Below are 19,411 nucleotides of genomic sequence, written 5' to 3' on the forward strand. Positions count from 1 at the left end.
GTGTGCGGATCAAACTGGACCGAGCAGATTCGGGTCTTTGTTCCTGGAGCCAACGTGAGACTGTGTGTGTGTGTGTGTGTGTGTGTGTGTGTGTGTGTGTGTGTGTGTGTGTGTGTGTGTGTGTGTAGTCAGTGGTGCATTAGATAAAAGTGTTAATGTGAAGCACAAAAGCTCGGGTCAGTAATATTTCAAAAGATATTAATACTTTCATTCAGCAAGGATGAAACATTGACCAAAAGTGACACTTTATAATGTTACGAAAGATCATATTTCAAATAAACGCTGTTCTTTTGAACTTACTATTCATCAAAGAATCCTGAACAATAAAAATAATCACGGTTTTCACAAAAATATGACTATTTTCAACACTGATAATAATCATAAATGTGTCTTGAGCATCAGATCATCATATTATACTGATTTCTGAAGGATCATGTGACACTGAAGACTGGAGTAATGATGCTAAATTCAGCTTTGAATAAATATATTCATATTTTAAATTGTAATAATATTTCACAATTTTTACTGTATTTTTGATCAAATAAATGCAGGCTTGGTGAGCAGACGAAACTCACATCGCAAAAAAAACCTGAATTGTCCTAAACAAACAAACAGACTTCATTTTCTGTTAAAGTATTTAGTTATGATTTATTGCTATATCAGCTTCTAAATACTATTTAATGGAAGATCATAATCAAACATTGGCAATTCTGCACAACAAATGTTCATAAAATATAATGTACTTGTAATGTGAGAAGAACTGTAAAGTTTTCCTGTGTCCATCTAAAAAAAAACATTATTTTAAAGTTTGTTTCTTTCAAAATACATGAAAATATTACAGTTCTCAAAAATTAACATTCTGGTGATTCCTCACCTTCAAAAATTAATTTTTTAAACAGTGTATTTTAAAGTTGGTGCAAGAGACAATAATTAAATCTCCTGTTATTGAAAAGTTGGGATTTCCTTTAATATCACCAACAATTTTTCTCATTTGTTCTCATTTAAAATATTAAAGTCCCCTGTGGTCAATCATTTGATCCCTTAAAAAAAACGCAAAATTACAAAATTTGCAAAAAATCTGCAAAATTTTATCAGCAAAAGTTTTTTTCACGTTTTCCTGTCCATCTAAAAAAAACAACAACATTCTTTTAAAGTATGTTTCTTTCAAATACATGTTTTACAGTCAATATTACAGTTCTCCAATATTGATATTTTGGTGGATTAATATCCCGCAAAAGATAATTTCCATGTGTTTCGGGGTGAAATGTTCCCGGGTGTGTTTCTGTGTGTTTATTCCCCAAGAAAGATCGGATCAGAAACACAGACTCACCTTGACGAGGTTGAGGATGATGATGGGCGACCCGAATCTCTGCAGCATCTGATCGAAGTGAAGAGCAGCGACATGAGCGTACGGGTCGGCCTGGTCCACTGTACAACACAACACAAGCGTTTAAAGGGGTGATTATGATTTCACTTTTCTAACTGTAGTTAGTGTGTGATGTTGCTGTTTGATCATAAACAACATCTGCAAAGTTACAACGCTCAAAGTTCAAAGCAAAGGGAGATATTTGCTTTTAAAGAAATACAAAAAAATGACATTCCTCCCGGGTTAGTGACATCACCAACCCTAAAATTTGCATAAACCCCGCCCCCGGAACACGATTTATAGATTATCAAGACAGAATATTTACATTTAAATTTAGTCATTTAGCAGACGCTTTTATCCAAAGCGACTTACAACTGAGGATTACAGCAAGCGAGTCATCATGAAGAGGCAAAAATAACGCAAGAAGTGCTCAAAATACAAAATAATAAAAAGTTTTTTTTTTTTTTTTAATTTTATGCTAATCAGTGACTAGAAGTCTACTGTAGAAGACTACACAATCTACATAAATTCATCAACTAACCATTCAGAAATGTTGTCACTTCTTCTCGAGCAATGTTGTTTTTGTCAGCGATGACGATAACGCAATTATTTCGTTGACGCACCTTTTTTTAATGACGATAATGTTACGATGACTAGCTAAAAATGGCTCTAAGGTGACTAAAACATAACGAGACGTTTTCGAGTTTTCGTTGACGAGACGAGATGGAACGACGTTCACAATGCATGTCATTTCTGCCTATTTTGCGTGAAATCGGCCTGTTTTGAGCTAAAAAAAAGTATCAGCAATGCCGCATTCTAATCGTTGTTTTGGGCCCACCACCCGGCTGCCGCGCACCAGATTCCACACAACAACAACCAGTGTTGCCAGACGTACGATATTTATCGTATTTGTGCGATAATTTTGACCTCTGTACAATCAATAATGAAAAAAATCCCATAGTGTACGCTAATTTCAGAATTGCCCGCAAATTAGTTAAAATCTCCTGGAATCTAGATCGAGCGAGCAAGAGCGCGCATGTGTAGCGCGCGCACAGCAGAGAAAGGGAGCGAGAGACCTTGCGTGTGTGTGCTAGTGTGCGTGTGTGCCTCACGAAGCGCATGTAAGGACCCAACCAATCAAATTATTCAGAAAGTCTAGTTTATTATGCAAAGGGTTTAAGGTTAACTGTTGTTTTATGAATTGCAACACTTGCTGCAACCTGTCAAACCTAAGCCCATTTCCAATACTTTTTAACCTAAATTAATTTGTTAAAGACTACTTCTTTTTTTTTTTTACTAAAATTGACTAAAACCTTTTTGCGTTTTCGTCGACTAAAACTTGACTAAAACGATCAAGTTTATAAGTGACTAAAATGTGACTAAAACTAAAAAGCATTTTCGTCAAAAAGACTAAGACTAAGACTAAAAGGGCTGCCAAAAACAACACTGTTCTCGAGTCTCTCCATCTTTCTGACTTTGTTTGAACATAAAAGTCAATTTTTTTTGATATTTTTAGTGCATGTGTGTGTGGTAAAAGGACACAAGCTCTTGAAGCTCCGCCCTCTCTGCCGGGAGCAGCGGCTCATTTGCATTTAAAGGGACAGACACAAAAAAATTTGTTTTTTTTTGCTCACCCTCAAAAAGTGACAACTTTAACATATGATATAAAAATATCTGTGGGGTATTTAGAGCTGAAACTTCAAACTCACACTCTGGGGACATCAGAGACTTATTTTACATCTTGGGAAAAGTCTTTACACACACGCTTTACATTCAGGTGATCAACTAACAGGTTTACCATCATGAAGAGTGTTTGGTCTAGAAGTCACGAGGATGACATGAGTCATTTTTAAAGCAAAGCCATCCATTTTTAGTCACAGCTCCAATCTGCTCGAATGAGAAACTTCCAGAAGTCGTTCACATTTTACGTTTCAAATCACCCCCCCCCCCAAAAAAAAAAAGGGCCATGTGGAATCCCAGTTTTTTTGGTTGGTTCAGTTAATGTGCATGATTTAGGACTGAGCTCATAAAGAGCTGATTTTATTAGTTTGTATTTGATTTTATTGCCATATCAGCTTCTAAATGCCATTTTAAATTTGACTGAATATTAAAAGACATAACTATGACATAATTTTGACTTTTTAATCTCATAATTATATGGCTTAGTGTCTCATAATTTTGCAGTTTTCTCTCATAATTATGCATTTAGTTCTTATGTAAAGTGGGCTACCATAAGAATATGAGGTGAAGCACTATGTGGGCCATAAGTCTGACTCAATCCAGTTACACACTTACAAACAGATTAGAGCATAACACACAATACACTCCCAGAAGTAGGTTATGAGAACGAGGTTTTCTTGCATACACAAATCTCCCTTTTACACGACTTCATTAACGCCACACAAAGCACATTCAAAGTCGGCGTAATCGAATGCTTATTCAGTGAAAGGTCCTTCACGCAGGTCAGACTAAACTCATGGAAATGGCAGCGTGATGCAAGCTAGCGGAGAAAGAGAAAAACCAAGACTCATTATCTCACACCACAAACAATCAATGAAAGCGGGCCAAGAATCGAGCCTTGCGTAACACCCTTTTTCCAGTTTGTGTTTACCAGAAAATCAATGTTACCTTGGAAGCTCTTTGTGCGAACGGTGTTTTGAGCCTATAACAAACTGACCTGGAGTAATTACAGAAAACATTCTTCACAAACACATCTTCTTCTGACAGAAGGACACTGAGTCTGGTAAATTGCGCAACGTATTAGAAAGATGAGAGGAGAACGAATATGGAAATTAATAAAAAAAAATCACATATAATTCATCATAACAGAGCATATCCGGGTATAATTTTTGCTTTGCAGGTGAAACTGAAAAAAAAATAGAATATGGTGCAAAAGTTCATTTATTTCAGTAATTCAACTTAAAAGGTGAAACTAATATATTATATAGACTCATTACATGCAAAGTGAGATATTTCAAGCCTTTATTTGTTATAATTTTGATGATTATGGCTTACAGCTTATGAAAACCTTTTGGGACCACTTGAATTTGGGGTTTTCATAAGCTGTAAGCCACAATTATAACAAATAAAGGCTTGAAATATCTCACTTTGCATGTAATGAGTCTATATAATATATTAGTTTCACCTTTTAAGTTGAATTACTGAAATAAAAATTAACTTTTGCACCATATTCTAATTTTTCCAGTTTCACGTGTAATGCACAGAAGAAAACTGGTTGCGGTCAAACAGATTTTTAAAAAACGAGACCAACATGCTGTTTTTGTCTGGATTGGGGTTATTAGGATTAGTTCAATTTGCCAAAAAAAAGAGTGAGGAAAAACAGTTCAAGTCAGATCTGACCGTCTTAAAAGACACTTAAGAATTTACTTCAAAATTCAGGGATCGACAATAAGGACCGGGCAGCATGAAAGACACTCGGGGCAGTTAATGGGTTTATTATCACCGGCCCGAATGGAACGTTTTTCACTTGGATGTTTTAAAGGATTAAATCACTTCAGAATTAAAAATTCCAACGGGTTTGAAGGTCCAGATGTGAGTTTCAGTGCAGCTTCAAAGTCTCGACACGATCCAGCCGAGGAATAAGAGTCTCATCTAGACAAACCAGCGGACATTTTATAAAAAAAAAAAGTATATATAATATAATATAATAGTCATATAATATGTGTGACCCTGGGCCACAAAACCAGTCACATGGGTCATTTTTTTTAAATTGAGGTGTATACATCATCTGAAAGCTGAATAAATAATCTCTCCAGTGATGTGTGGTGTGTTAGGATAGGACAATATTTGGTCGAGACACAACTATTGAAAATCTGGAATCTGAGGAGCAAAAAAATGTAAACATTGAGAAAATCTCCTTTAAAGTTGTGCATTTATGTTCACGATTGTGCTGCATTCACTCACAAAAATACATGTTTTATATATTTACGGTAGGACATTTACTAAATATCTTCATGGAACATGATCTTAATATCCTCATGATTTTTGGCATAAAAGAAAAATGGATAATTTTGACCCATATAATGTATAGTTGCTATTGCCACAGATATACCCGTGCGGCTCCAGACTGGGTTTGGGATACAGGGTCACGTGTGAAAGGTCACTGAAACTCACATCTGGACCAGTTTGGACCCCATTGAAGACACTATATGGAGAACATCTGGAGTGTGTTTCTCAAAAACCTTCATTTCTTTTCCACTGAAGAAAGAAAGACATGAACATCTTGACGCGGGGAGAGTAAATGATCAGGAAATTTTAATTCTGAACTGAACTACTCCTATAAGTCTTGCCAGTTTAAACATTCAAGCAATTTTAAACAATTTTAGTGCATGAAGGGGTGAAAGAAAACTCAATTCGGTCCTCGCACGTCCGGCCAAGAACAAACTGCAGCTCTGCAATGCTTTCAAAGCATTAATGCATAAAACAATTCGTGTTGGACAGGAATCTCTTGCTCAAAGCGGAAACGTCCAACCTGAGCAAACACACACACACACACACACAGAGAGAAGTCGAGGACACTGGCGGTAACCAATCTAAGATAAGCAGCGAGCGCGCAGCTGGATCAGCGTGTGTGTGTGTGTGTGTCTGAGACGCTGTGCTTATGAAATGTCATTTTGCTCTGGAGGAGAAGCGGTGAAATGAGTTCAGCAGACACAAGATGAGTCCACGCAGCCAAAGAAATAATGCAAGAGAAGATGAGACATCCTCAGACGTCATTAAACAGAAAATAATCCGCTAATACATATGAAAACCATAAATAGCAAACCTGTTTTGAGGTTACATTGGTCTGGAAAAAAACTGGCAATTCGTGGTTCCTCAACTCTAAAACATCAATTTAACCAATCCGTGATAACATCTGCGGCTCTGACTAGATGTTTCCGTATAGTTCATATTTGTACAATATTAGATTTGACTGTTCAGTGGGACAGGATTAGATTCTATGATATATGCATGTAAATTATTAACGTTACCAGTAATGGTCATGGTCTTTTTGGGCAGAAATATAGAAATAGTTTCTAAATCTATAATAGATCGGTGTGTCTATCTATGTAGGAAATATGCATATGTAGGAAATATTAAGGAAATATGCATATGTAGGAAATATGCATATGTAGGAAATATTAAAGGATAATTCCGGTATTTAACACCTTGACTCTATATTGTAGTTTGTTTTGGATGAACAAGAGTGGTGGACAAATTTTTTTTGACAATGGTTCCTCTCTCGAGTTTTTGACTATAATAGAATTGGCCATGGACCCATTTAACATTGGAGTCAATGGGCATGTCCGAAAATGTAATTAAAACAGCCAATAATGTTCGTTTACAAAACTGTTAAACTCACCGAGTGATTAGTGATGTTAGTTGATGTTCCAGAAACAAAAAGTGTTGCGAAATACAGTTTCTGTCGTGTTTTATTTGTCATTGAGCGGAAGTTACACGGTTGTGAAGTGTCTGAAAAAATAGTTCCACTATAGCAAAATAAACGGATTGGAATCATATATTGCGACTAGGGCTGTCCGTTAAACGCGTTATTAACGGCGTTAACGCAAACCCATGTTAACGGCGTCAATTTTTTTATCGCGAGATTAACGCCTCGCCTAGCAAACTTTGTAGTTTTTTTCACATGCTTTTGCAGCAACTAGTAACGTTATTAAAACTACAACGCCACACCGAATCTAGCGAGACCAGAAACAAAACAACAGGCGCGCCGCACACACTTGTTTGGGCTTGCGAGCCGCCAAAGACTGGACGAGAAGCGCCGAGCCGCGTCTAGGACAACTCGTTTCGCACATCGGACGCGCGCTTTCTCAGTTTATGGCCAGCAATAAAAACGCTGAATGGCGCCGCCGGTGTGCGATCCGCTTTAACGTTACGTTTTGAGTTGATGAATGATGAGCGCGAGACGCCGAAATGGAGGCCAATAAGATTCTGAATGGAAAGTTTACTTTTAAAAAGTTGCCAAATGGGTTAGTTGACAAGACCAAAGTGATCTGTGTGTTTTGTCTTTGTGAACTGAGCTATCATCACAGCACGTCCAGTCTGAAATACCACTTGATGGCCAAGCACACACACACACACACACCGCTGATGCGATCTCAGCACACTCGTCACTATCAGTAACGTCATCTCGTCAGTATTTCTGTCTCCCTTTTATTGATGGACAGTGTTACATTGTGTGAGAGATTATTTGCTCCAAGTGAGAATGTGGAATTGAACAGTAGGCTATATGCCAATCTTGTTTTCAATAAAAAACATTTGCACAAAGCAAGCCGATCCACTTTTCCATGTTGATAAGAGCATTAAAATGAGAAAAAATAATGGGACAAAAAGAAATCAAGAGACATTTAGAATAGATAAAAATGTGCGATTAATCGCGAGTTAACTATGACATTAATGCGATTAATCGCGATTAAATATTTTAATCGTTTGACAGCCCTAATTGCGACGATATATTGTTTATAATCATCAACGAACACCACTAACCACTCGGTGAGTTGCACAGTTTTGTAAACGAACATTATTGGCTGTTTTAATGACATTTTCGGACATGCACATTGACTCCAATGTTAAATGGGTCCATGGCCAATTCTATTATAGTCAAAAACTCGAGAGAGGAACCATTGCCAAAAAAATGTTGTCCACCACTCTTGTTCATCCAAAACAAACTACAATATAGACTCAAGGTGTTAAATACCGGAATTATCCTTTAAGGAAATATGCATATGTAGGAAATATGTTAGAATATTAAGACTGGGATTACTAGCAGAAATGTATTTTCATATACAATAAATATTACAATTATGGTTGTTGATTTAATGCATTCATTTAAATAATTACTTAAAATACAACAGACCTGTAGTTCATCTTACATTTATACAGTTGATTGATGAACATGAACTCACTGTGTGATGAAGTCTGTAGAATACAGTTAGAATGACACCAGAAGTGTTGTGCGTCTCACAGTAACACAGCGGTGTTTCGTTTCTGAATGAATCAGCATTATGAGTAAATCAATCGGGTGAACCAATGATTCAATGACTCATTCATAAAGAGAGCCATTTACTTAATTCCTGAATGAATCAGCCGTTTGAACGAATCAATCGGGGAACCATTGATTCAATGACTCTTTCATCAAAAGAGCCATTTACTTAATTCCTGAATGAATCAGCCGTTTGAACGAATCAATCGGGTGAACCAATGATTCAATGACTCATTCATAAAGAGAGCCATTTACTTAATTCCTGAATGAATCAGCTGTTTGAACAAATCAATCGGGTGAACCATTGATTCAATGACTCATTCATAAAGAGAGCCATTTACTTAATTCCTGAATGAATCAGCCGTTTGAGCAAATCAATCTGGTGAACCAATGATTCAATGACTCATTCATAAAGAGAGTCAATTACTTCATTCCTGAATGAATCAGCCGTTTGAAGCAATCAATCGGGTGAACCAATGATTCAATGACTCATTCATAAAGAGAGCCATTTACATCATTCCTGAATGAATCAGCCGTTTGAACGAATCAATCGGGTGAACCATTGATTCAATGACTCATTCATCAAAAGAGCCATTTACTTCATTCCTGAATGAACCAGCCATTTGAACGAATCGAATGAATGAATGATTCAATGATTTACTCATTTAGACATTTACTGCCCCCTACTGGCAGTTTTAGTTTCTAGTTTAAATACTCCCATTCAATACATTTAAGTCTGAAAGGGTTCCTACAAATGCATATATATCGCTGATTCTTCACTGTGTCTTTAGTAAATCACGACAGCAGTTTTTTAACACCAAAAGAAGGTTTGTGCTGACAAGCTAAACAGGAAGTAGTTTAGAGTAGATAAACAGGAAGTAGTTTAGAGGAGATAAACAGGACATAGTTTAGAGCAGATAAACAGGAAGTAGTTAAGAGCAGATAAACAGGAAGTAGTTAAGAGAAGATAAACAGGAAGTAGTTAAGAGCAGATAAACAGGAAGTAGTTAAGAGCAGATAAACAGGAAGTAGTTAAGAGCAGATAAACAGGAAGTCGTGGTGAGGTAATAAACAGGAAGTGTGTCTTACAGCGTATGGGTGGTTTGGGCATCATGGTGGAGATGTCCTGGGACCAGTGTAGAGGAACCGAACCCCTGACCTGAACACATGAGGAGAAACTGCCCGCAGTGAAGGACATGACGGAGGCGTCGTGGATAATCTGCTCCGTCTCCACCTCGTTCGCCACATCGCCCTGAACACACACACACACACGCAATCCGTTACAGTACGGCCGGTACAGTAGTAAGGCTAGAAACTTGCCAAATCTGTTTTCAAACTACTGCCGCATGTCCAGTAAAAAGTTAGAATGTTTCTATTTGTTGTTCTCTTGCATATTTAGTGGAAATCCCATAGACTTGCATTGAAGGAATGTTCGTGAATTTGAATCTCAACTGTCATATTCACTCTCACACACTCACACTCACACTCACTCTCACACACTCACTCTCACTCTCACTCTCACACACTCACTCTCACACTCACACTCACTCTCACACTCACACTCACACTCTCACACTCACTCTCACACTCACTCTCACACTCACTCTCACACTCACTCTCACACTCACACTCACACTCACACTCACACTCACACTCACTCTCACACTCACACTCACACTCACACTCACACTCACTCTCACACTCACTCTCACACTCACTCTCACACACTCACACTCACTCACTCACACTCTAAGTCTCTCTCTCACTCTCTCTCTCTCACTCTCTCTCTCTCTCACTCTCTCTCTTTCACTCTATCTCTCTCACTCACTCTCACTCACTCACACTCACTCTCACTCTCACTCTCACACACTCACTCTCACTCACTCACTCTCACTCAGACTCACACTCACTCTCACTCACTCTCACTCACTCTCACTCACTCTCACTCACTCTCACTCTCACTCTCACACTCACTCACTCTCACACTCACACTCAAACTCACACTCACTCTCACTCACTCACTCTCACTCACTCACTCACACTCTAAGTCTCTCTCTCACTCTCTCTCTCTCACTCACACTCTCACTCACTCTCACACTCACTCACTCTCACTCTCACTCACACTCACTCACACTCACTCACACACACTCACTCACACTCACTCACACTCACTCACACTCACTCACACTCACACTCACTCTCACTCACTCACTCACTCACTCTCTAAGTCTCTCTCTCACTCTCTCTCTCTCACTCACAATCTCACTCACTCTCACTCTCACACACTCACTCACACTCACTCTCACACTCACTCTCTATCTCACACTCACTCTCTCTCACACTCTCTCTCACTCTCACACTCACTCTCACTCTCACTCTCACTCACTCTCACTCACTCTCACTCACTCTCACTCACTCTCACTCACACTCACTCACACTCACTCTCACACACTCACTCACTCTCACTCACACTCACTCTCACACTCACTCTCTATCTCACACTCACTCTCACTCTCACACTCACACTCACTCACACTCACACTCACACTCACTCTCTATCTCACACTCACTCTCACTCTCACACTCACACTCACTCACACTCACTCACTCTCACACTCACTCTCTATCTCACACTCACTCTCACTCTCACACTCACACTCACTCACTCTCACACTCACTCTCTATCTCACACTCACACTCACTCTCACTCTCACACTCACTCTCACACTCACTCTCTATCTCACACTCACTCACACTCACTCTCACTCTCACTCTCACTCACTCTCACTCACTCTCACTCACTCTCACTCACTCTCACTCACTCTCACTCACTCTCACACACTCACTCACTCTCACTCACACTCACTCTCACACTCACTCTCTATCTCACACTCACTCTCACTCTCACACTCTCACTCACACTCACACTCACTCACACTCACACTCACACTCTCTCTCTCACACTCACTCACACTCACTCACTCTCACACTCACTCACTATCTCTCTCTCACTCTCACACTCACTATCTCTCTCTCACTCTCACTATCTCTCTCTCACTCTCACACTCTCTCACACTCACTCTCTCTCTCTCTCTCTCTCTCTCACACACTCACACTCACTCACACTCACTCACACTCACTCACTCACACACATTCACACTCACACTCACACTCACACTCACTCACTCACACTCACTCACTCACTCACTCACACTCACACTCACTCACACACTCACACTCACTCACTCACTCACTCACACTCACTCACTCACACTCACACACACTCACTCACACTCACTCACTCACTCACACTCACACTCACACTCACACTCACTCACACTCACACTCACTCACTCTCACACTCACTCTCACTCTCTCACTCACTCACTCACACTCTAAGTCTCTCTCTCTCACTCTCTCACTCACACTCTCACTCACACTCTCACTCACACTCTCACTCACTCTCACTCACTCTCACTCACTCTCACTCACTCTCACTCACTCTCACTCACTCTCACTCACTCTCACTCACTCTCACTCTCACACTCTCACACTCACTCTCACTCTCACTCACTCACACTCTAAGTCTCTCTCTCTCACTCTCTCACTCACACTCTCACTCACTCTCACACTCACACTCTAAGTCTCTCTCTCACTCTCTCTCTCACTCTCTATCTCACTCACACGCTCTCTCACTCTCTCTCACTCTCACTCTCTCTCACTCTCACACTCACACTCACTCAAGGCAAGTTCACACTACAGGATTTTAAAACGTCGGGCTGAACAGTGCGGTTCACACTACATGACTTGCTCTCTGTGAAATCAGGAGTGTTCAAGTTGTTGAGCTGTTCACACCACACGACACAATGATTGATCCGCAACAGAAGGTAACGCACTACACGAGTTGACAACGACTCTGTCACCCAACGATTATATCTTGTCTACAAACCACGTTTTGTCACGAAAAATCACGCGATAAAACGAACCGGAAATTACGCAATACAGCACGCGCGCCACTACCCAGCGAAGAAGAACACAATTACACAACACGCGAGTATTTGTTTGAATATGGACGTCAGACAGAAATTAGTGCTGCAAACTGTTTGCGTGATGATTTGCTCTGAAAAAAAAAAAAACGCATATTCCCGGTGACCTCAACCCATGCCTTGCTCTGATTGGCTGTAGCTCATGACATCACATGTGGTTGAGTCGTGCGACAGCTCCGGATATCTAGCATGCTAGATATTTTTCTGGGCTCGGCGACACGTCTGCGAGGCGTCTGCGAGCGTCTTTGATGCGTTGTTGGCTCTTTCATACTAACAGATTGGCGAGCGTTCATCGGCCGCTAATCCCCCGCGATTTGCATGCGATAACACTCACTCACTCTCACTCTCTCTCACACTCACTCTCATTTTACACTCACTCTCACTCTCTCTCACTCTCTCACTCACTCTCTCTCACTCTCACACTCACTCACTCTCACACTCACTCACACTCTCTCTCACTCACACTCTCTCTCTCTCGCTCTCTCACTCTCACTCTCACTCACTCTCTCTCACTCTGAGTCTCACTCTCTCTCTCACTCACCTCACACTCACTCTCACTCACATTTTACACTCACTCTCACACTCACTCTCACACTCACTCACTCTCACACTCACTCACACTCTCACTCACTCACACGCTCTCTCACTCACACACTCTCTCACTCTCTCTCTCTCGCTCTCTCACTCTCACTCACTCTCTCTCACTCTGAGTCTCACTCTCTCTCTCACTCACCTCACACTCTCTCTCACTCACTCACACACTCACTCTCATTTTACACTCTCTCTCACTCTCACTAAAAAGAGGCCAGATAAAGCACTGTATTAAATTAAAAAACATTTTAAATTATTTTAATGCAAGCATACTGCATAAGCATATACAATAGCTACTGATGAGTAGTCGAAAGTTTTCAGTCTGCACTTTTTAAAGTATCATAAAGCATCACAGTCTGCAGTAAACCCGCATAAAAGCCTCGTGAAGCTTTACTGGCCGACAGCTTTAGAGCAAACCAACATTACATAATCCCACCTGAACACACAGAGATAAACACACAGCAGAACCAGAGCTCGAGTTGGACGGGTAACACACACACACACACACACACACACTAAACAGAGCAGTCTGTCAGGAGTGTGTACCTCGCAGTTTGCTCCTCGCTTGAGGAAGCGTGTGCCAGCGAAGCGGCTGGAGCGGCGGGCGATCAGCGTGACGTACACCGGCCGGCCGTAGATCAGCAGCTCTGGAGACGAAAGCTTAAGGAACAACAACACAAAATGCATGCAAAAAAACAGATATCAACATAAATGGCATATCTAAAGCTTAGTTTATAAAATCGTTTAAAGCGGTGGTTGAACATGATTTGACTTTTCTAACTGTAGTTAGTGTGTAATGTTGTGTTTGATCATAAACAACATCTGCAAAGTTACAGCGCTCAAAGTTCAGAGCAAAGAGAGATATTTGCTTTTACAGAAATCGCTTTTTAAGAACTACAACAGACGGCTGGTAGAAACTACACGACATTCCTCCCATTAGTGACATTACTAACCCTAAAATTTACATAAACCCCGCCCCCAGCACACGATTTATAGATTATCAAGACAGAATATGCTAATCAGTGACTAGATGATAACTACACATAATCTACATAAATTCATCAACTAACCATTCAGAAATGTCCTGTTCTTCTACATGTGTCACTTCTTGAGTCTCTCCATCATTCTGACTCCGGTTTGAACATAAAAGGCTAAAAGTTTTTGAAATGTTCAGTGCATGCGTGTGTGTGTGTGAGGTAAAAGAACACAAGCTCTTGTAGCTCCGCCCCCTGTGCCGGGAGCAGCAGTTCATTTGCATTTAAAGGGATAGACACAAAAACAGTTTTTTTCCTCACCGTCAAAAAGTGACGACTTTAACATGATATATAAAAATATCTGTGGGGTATTTTGAGCTAAAACTTCACACACACACTCTGGGGACATCAGAGACGGCATTATACCACCGCTTTAACCCTCTGGTGCTCTTCGCGTGTCGGTCAAAAATTACAGAATATTTATTATTTTTGTCAGTGAAATGAAATGTCCTATATTTTAGTTTCATAATGTTTCTTATTTAATATTTTGTATTTTTAGTGTTTTTCACAGTTCACGTCTTGCTCCTATAAATGCATTTGTCTTTTAAATCTACTGTGATATCGTTCTCCCAGAATGCCTCTGACATCCATGAACTTGTTGACCGCTCATTCGGCTCGTCATGGGGAAGTGGGAGAAACCATTACAACAACACAAGCAATCAACAGCGCCAGACTTTCTGCAGGGGATTATTTCTCTCTTTGTGTTTCTTTCGCTTTTTTGTTGAGTTTTGACCCTCCTGAACTCTCTGGGGAAACAGGTCACATCGAGAGGGTTTGTGGAGCAGGAGAAACCTGTGAAACAACAGCGGGTAGTTGAGCCCATTAACCCTCTAACCCAGCTGGCTTTAGATGGATTTTGCAGCAGGAAATAAAAATAAAATAAATTTAAAAAATAGCACAAAAAAAACTTTTCTTTTTTTTTAATTCAATTACATTAAAAGTTGATTGCTGCATTTTGCAACAGGGAATAAAACTAAACAAAATAATTAAAACATTTTTGTTGCATTTTTTAGCAGGGAATAAAATAAAATAAAATAAAAAATTAAATAAATGAAAATATTACCGTACATTTAATTAAATTACATTAAAAAGTAGACAGAATTTTTATTAGCTGCATTCAGCAAGAAATTATATAAAATATAATACAATAAAAAAAATAAAAAATAAAAATATATATATATATATATATATTTTATTACATTAAAAAGTAGGGTGTATATGTATTTTGTAGCAGGAAATAAAATAAAGTAAAATAAAAGTTATAACTATATTTTGAAGAAGGGTATTTTAATACAAAATTTTACATTTAATTAAATTACATTAAAAAGTAGACAGCAAAAAGTTACGCGTTTTCAGAAGGGGAAAATATAATAATCATTTTTTTAATAAATACCGGTAAGTATGTTTTAACTGCATTTTGCTCAAGGGCATATAATAATAAAAAAATATAAAATAAAAAAATAAACGTAATAAGTACGTTTTAACTGTATTTTGCAGAAGGTAATACAATTTTATAAAATATGTATGTTTTAACTGTATTTTGCAGAAGGGTATAAAATAACAAATCAAATAATATGGAAATAGTGAAGTTTTTTGCATGGTAAAATGTATGGAAAGCAACTGCATAACTAGATTTCTAAAAAGAAAGCTGCCTACACTGTGCACAGCTGCTTTAGTTTATGGACGCTGTTTCTATGTTTGTTATCTCATAAACACACATGCATGTGCATTAATATGAAACGGGCACACACTTTGCGGTTAGAGGCGCTCATCTATATGAGCCAGGATCATGAAAACATCCGTATGCACTATAGACCCCAGACAGATGGTCACGGTGACCACAACAACATTTCATCTCATGCACAAGTCAATATACCCCTATAGAAGACACACACACACACACACACGCAATATATAAGAGGATACTGGATTGGCCGCAGAATCCGTGGATGATGTACAACAGCCAATCAGGATGCACGATGTCCTTGACCTTCTCCAACAGACTGCCGTTCCACACATACTTAGCGTAGGGTTCGTTACTGAAGCCGTGAACGACTGAAAAACACACAACGCAATTACCAACTCACACACACACACAAGACTGAACACAACAGTTTGACAGTCAAACGGTGATAAATAACTGGAGTTTGTTGCTCATAGCAAGAAAAGAAACAAAAAAGACAACAAAACTTGAGAACTTCGAGACTCTAAAAACAAAAGAATAAAATAAATGTAAATGATTTTAACTGTATTTTGCAAAAGAGTATAAAATAAAAAATAAAACGTATTTAAAATATATATATATATAAAAAAAAAATTTAATTATTAAAATCTAATTAAATTATTTAAATTAAATTAAAAATCAAAAAAAAATATATTTTTTAAATATATTTTGCAGAAGGGTATAAAATTTAATTAAATATTTAAAATATAAATATACAAAAATGAATAAATTTAATCAAATTAAAATTATAATAATATATTTTTGTGTTTTATATTAATGTACATTCAATTTTGTATTTTATTTATTTCATATATACACACAATTAAACTTTACATATAAATATATAAAATTACATATAAAATATGTAAAATAAAAGAAAATATATTAAAAAGAATGCAAAGCGTTTAAAAAACAAAATGCAATAACACACCTTGCGTGGGAAGCCCCTCCTCCTCGAAGATGTCGAAGCTGTCCTGTCTCCCACCGCTCTCTCCGGGGTCACAGGTCATCTGGAGCAGCGACACGTTACACTGCAGCGAGTGGCTCAGGTCGTAGCTGTAACTGAGGGTCAGAGGTCAAAGGGTCACAGGTCATCTGGAGCAGCGACACGTTACACTGCAGCGAGTGGCTCAGGTCGTAACTGTAGGGTCAAAGGGTCACAGGTCATCTGGAGCAGCGACACGTTACACTGCAGCGAGTGGCTCAGGTCGTAACTGTAGGGTCAGAGGTCAAAGGTCATCTGGAGCAGCGACACGTTACACTGCAGCGAGTGGCTCAGGTCGTAACTGTAGGGTCAGAGGTCAAAGGTCATCTGGAGCAGCGACACGTTACACTGCAGCGAGTGGCTCAGGTCGTAACTGTAGGGTCAGAGGTCAAAGGTCATCTGGAGCAGCGACACGTTACACTGCAGCGAGTGGCTCACGTCATAATGTAGGGTCTGAGGGTCAGAGGTCAAAGGGTCACGGGCTAAGAATAATCACTCTTAACGGCCGAGCAGGAGGATGCAGAAAGCACCGTTGCTAGGCGACAGCGGATGTTGCTTAGAGATGAATGAACTTCGAGTTCATCAGCGTTCAGGTGTAATTGCTTCAGCCGCGCGCGCACAAGACGTCATCTCATTCACAGACCAACAAACCTCCGAAGCAAACACGTTTACAACTTATGAAACTTGCTAATCTGTTACATTGTTAGCTAATGAATGAGATCTTGTATCTGCAGTGATTAATGTAATTAGTTGTTAACATGTTTACACCAATGCTAACAAACAAGTATTCATTACTTCAATGAGCTCATCTGCCTTTAATTATTATTGTTTAAATTAATACTTTTTTTAGCTAACTGTGATTTTGTATATGTATATTTCTGAAATACATAACTTATCTCTGATAACAGAACACTGTAAATTGTAATGTGGACTCAAGCTTTTTCTGTAAAGCAGCTTTGAAATTATATACATTTAATGCCCTCATTAATAATCATATAAATCCACATTCAAAATCAGGGTAAAAAAATGTATTAATAATACTTAAGATGAACATGTTTTCAAAATAACTGGAATCAAGTCCTTTCCTTATAACAAGAAAATTGTTTTTGAAAAAGGTCCAACCAAGGCGGATTTGTGACATAAGAATTGAAAATTTTATTATGAATACATTTTTTTTGTAGTAAATAAATTAAATTAATAATAAATAAATAATAATATATAAAATTAAAAATAATAAAATCTATTAAATTCAATACATTTAAATATAAATATATAAAACAAATTAAATAAAAATGCTAAATACAAACTAATTTTTTTTATTAAAGCTAAACATAAATATAAAATAATATACAAATATATTATAAAATCATATATATGATAAAATATAAATATATAAATACAAAGAGGAAAACATATATAATAATTTTTTTTTTTACTGTCCAAATGGTCTCATTAAAGTCTGAAATGATTTGGGGGTAGAAAAGAAACGTAATTATTATTATTATCGTTTTGTTTTTTTAGATCATTTGAAAATTTTAACTTAAAAAAATATGCTTGAAATGTTTAAAATAATCATACCTTACATTCATTCAACACGTGAGGAAAAGCTATTTTAGCTGCTGCTTTATTAAAATCGAAGCAACAACAGAAGTTTTCATGAAGGAAATGTTAAAGCCAAATTGGTAAAAAGAAGCGAGAGGAAAAAGGAGAAGTAAGAGGAGTATCTGAGGAACTCATGTCCATCACCATGATCTGAGAAGTTACGCCAGGCCAAGGCATTATGGGTAATATGAGACGTGATGCTTGTGATCAACACTCACCTGAAGTAGAAGTTACTGGACAGATCCACATTCTGGAATATTCTCACATATCTGTGGAAAAACACATTCATGTAAACAACAACTGCCCAGAATTAAAGAGAAAACACAACAAAAAGTCAAGTTTAATCTGAATGAGTTCATGTTATGAAAATGTATACACTACTGGTTAAAAGCTTTTTTTTTATTATTGTTTTTCAATGAGTCTCTTCTGCTCACAGTCATCAAGGCAGCATTTATTTGATTAAAAATAATATTATTAAAATATTATTCAGATGTTAATCATCAGTTCTCTATGTGAATATACAGTAAAGTGTAATTTATTCCTGTGATCAAAGCTGAATTTATCATCATTACTCCAGTCTTCAGTGTCACATGATCCTCCAGAAATCACTATAATATGATGATGTGCTGCTCGAGAAGAAATTATTTTTATATTACATTTATGATTATTATCAATATGATCAAATCTACATGGTAGATACCACTGTACTGCCAAGGTACCATGTTAAAACCTAAAAAAAGCAGGCCATTAATACTTCAGACTTAAACTGACACTCACTCTCACACACACACACTCACACACTCACTCACTCACTCCCACACTCACTCACTCCCACACTCACTCACTCACACACTCACTCACTCACACACTCACACACTCACTCACACACTCACTCACATCACACACTCACTCACTCACTTCCACACTCACTCACTCACTCCCACACTCACTCACTCCCACACTCAATCACTCCACACTCACTCACTCCCACACTCACTCACTCACACACTCACTCACTCACACACTCACTCACTCCCACACTCACTCACTCACACACTCACTCA

At 38.3% G+C, this 19,411-nt stretch overlaps 1 protein-coding gene across 4 annotated transcripts in view; it reads right to left on the bottom strand.

Moving 5' to 3' along the window:
• Positions 1 to 19,411, bottom strand: part of fig4a (FIG4 phosphoinositide 5-phosphatase a) — an 88,526-nt gene that overhangs the window by 53,050 nt on the left and 16,065 nt on the right. For all 4 annotated transcript variants that reach the window (XM_079639536.1, XM_079639535.1, XM_079639537.1 and 1 more), the window contains exons 6-11: positions 18,566 to 18,616; positions 16,692 to 16,822; positions 15,964 to 16,092; positions 13,550 to 13,650; positions 9,456 to 9,618; positions 1,331 to 1,428 (exon numbers count right to left, since the gene is read on the bottom strand). In XM_079639536.1, the coding sequence (XP_079495662.1) occupies positions 1,331 to 1,428; positions 9,456 to 9,618; positions 13,550 to 13,650; positions 15,964 to 16,092; positions 16,692 to 16,822; positions 18,566 to 18,616 (673 nt within the window). The remainder of the gene's footprint in view (positions 1 to 1,330; positions 1,429 to 9,455; positions 9,619 to 13,549; positions 13,651 to 15,963; positions 16,093 to 16,691; positions 16,823 to 18,565; positions 18,617 to 19,411) is intronic.

Source organism: Phoxinus phoxinus (genome assembly GCF_949152265.1).
Source record: "Phoxinus phoxinus genome assembly, chromosome: 16".
Classification (NCBI taxonomy): Eukaryota; Metazoa; Chordata; class Actinopteri; order Cypriniformes; family Leuciscidae; genus Phoxinus; species Phoxinus phoxinus.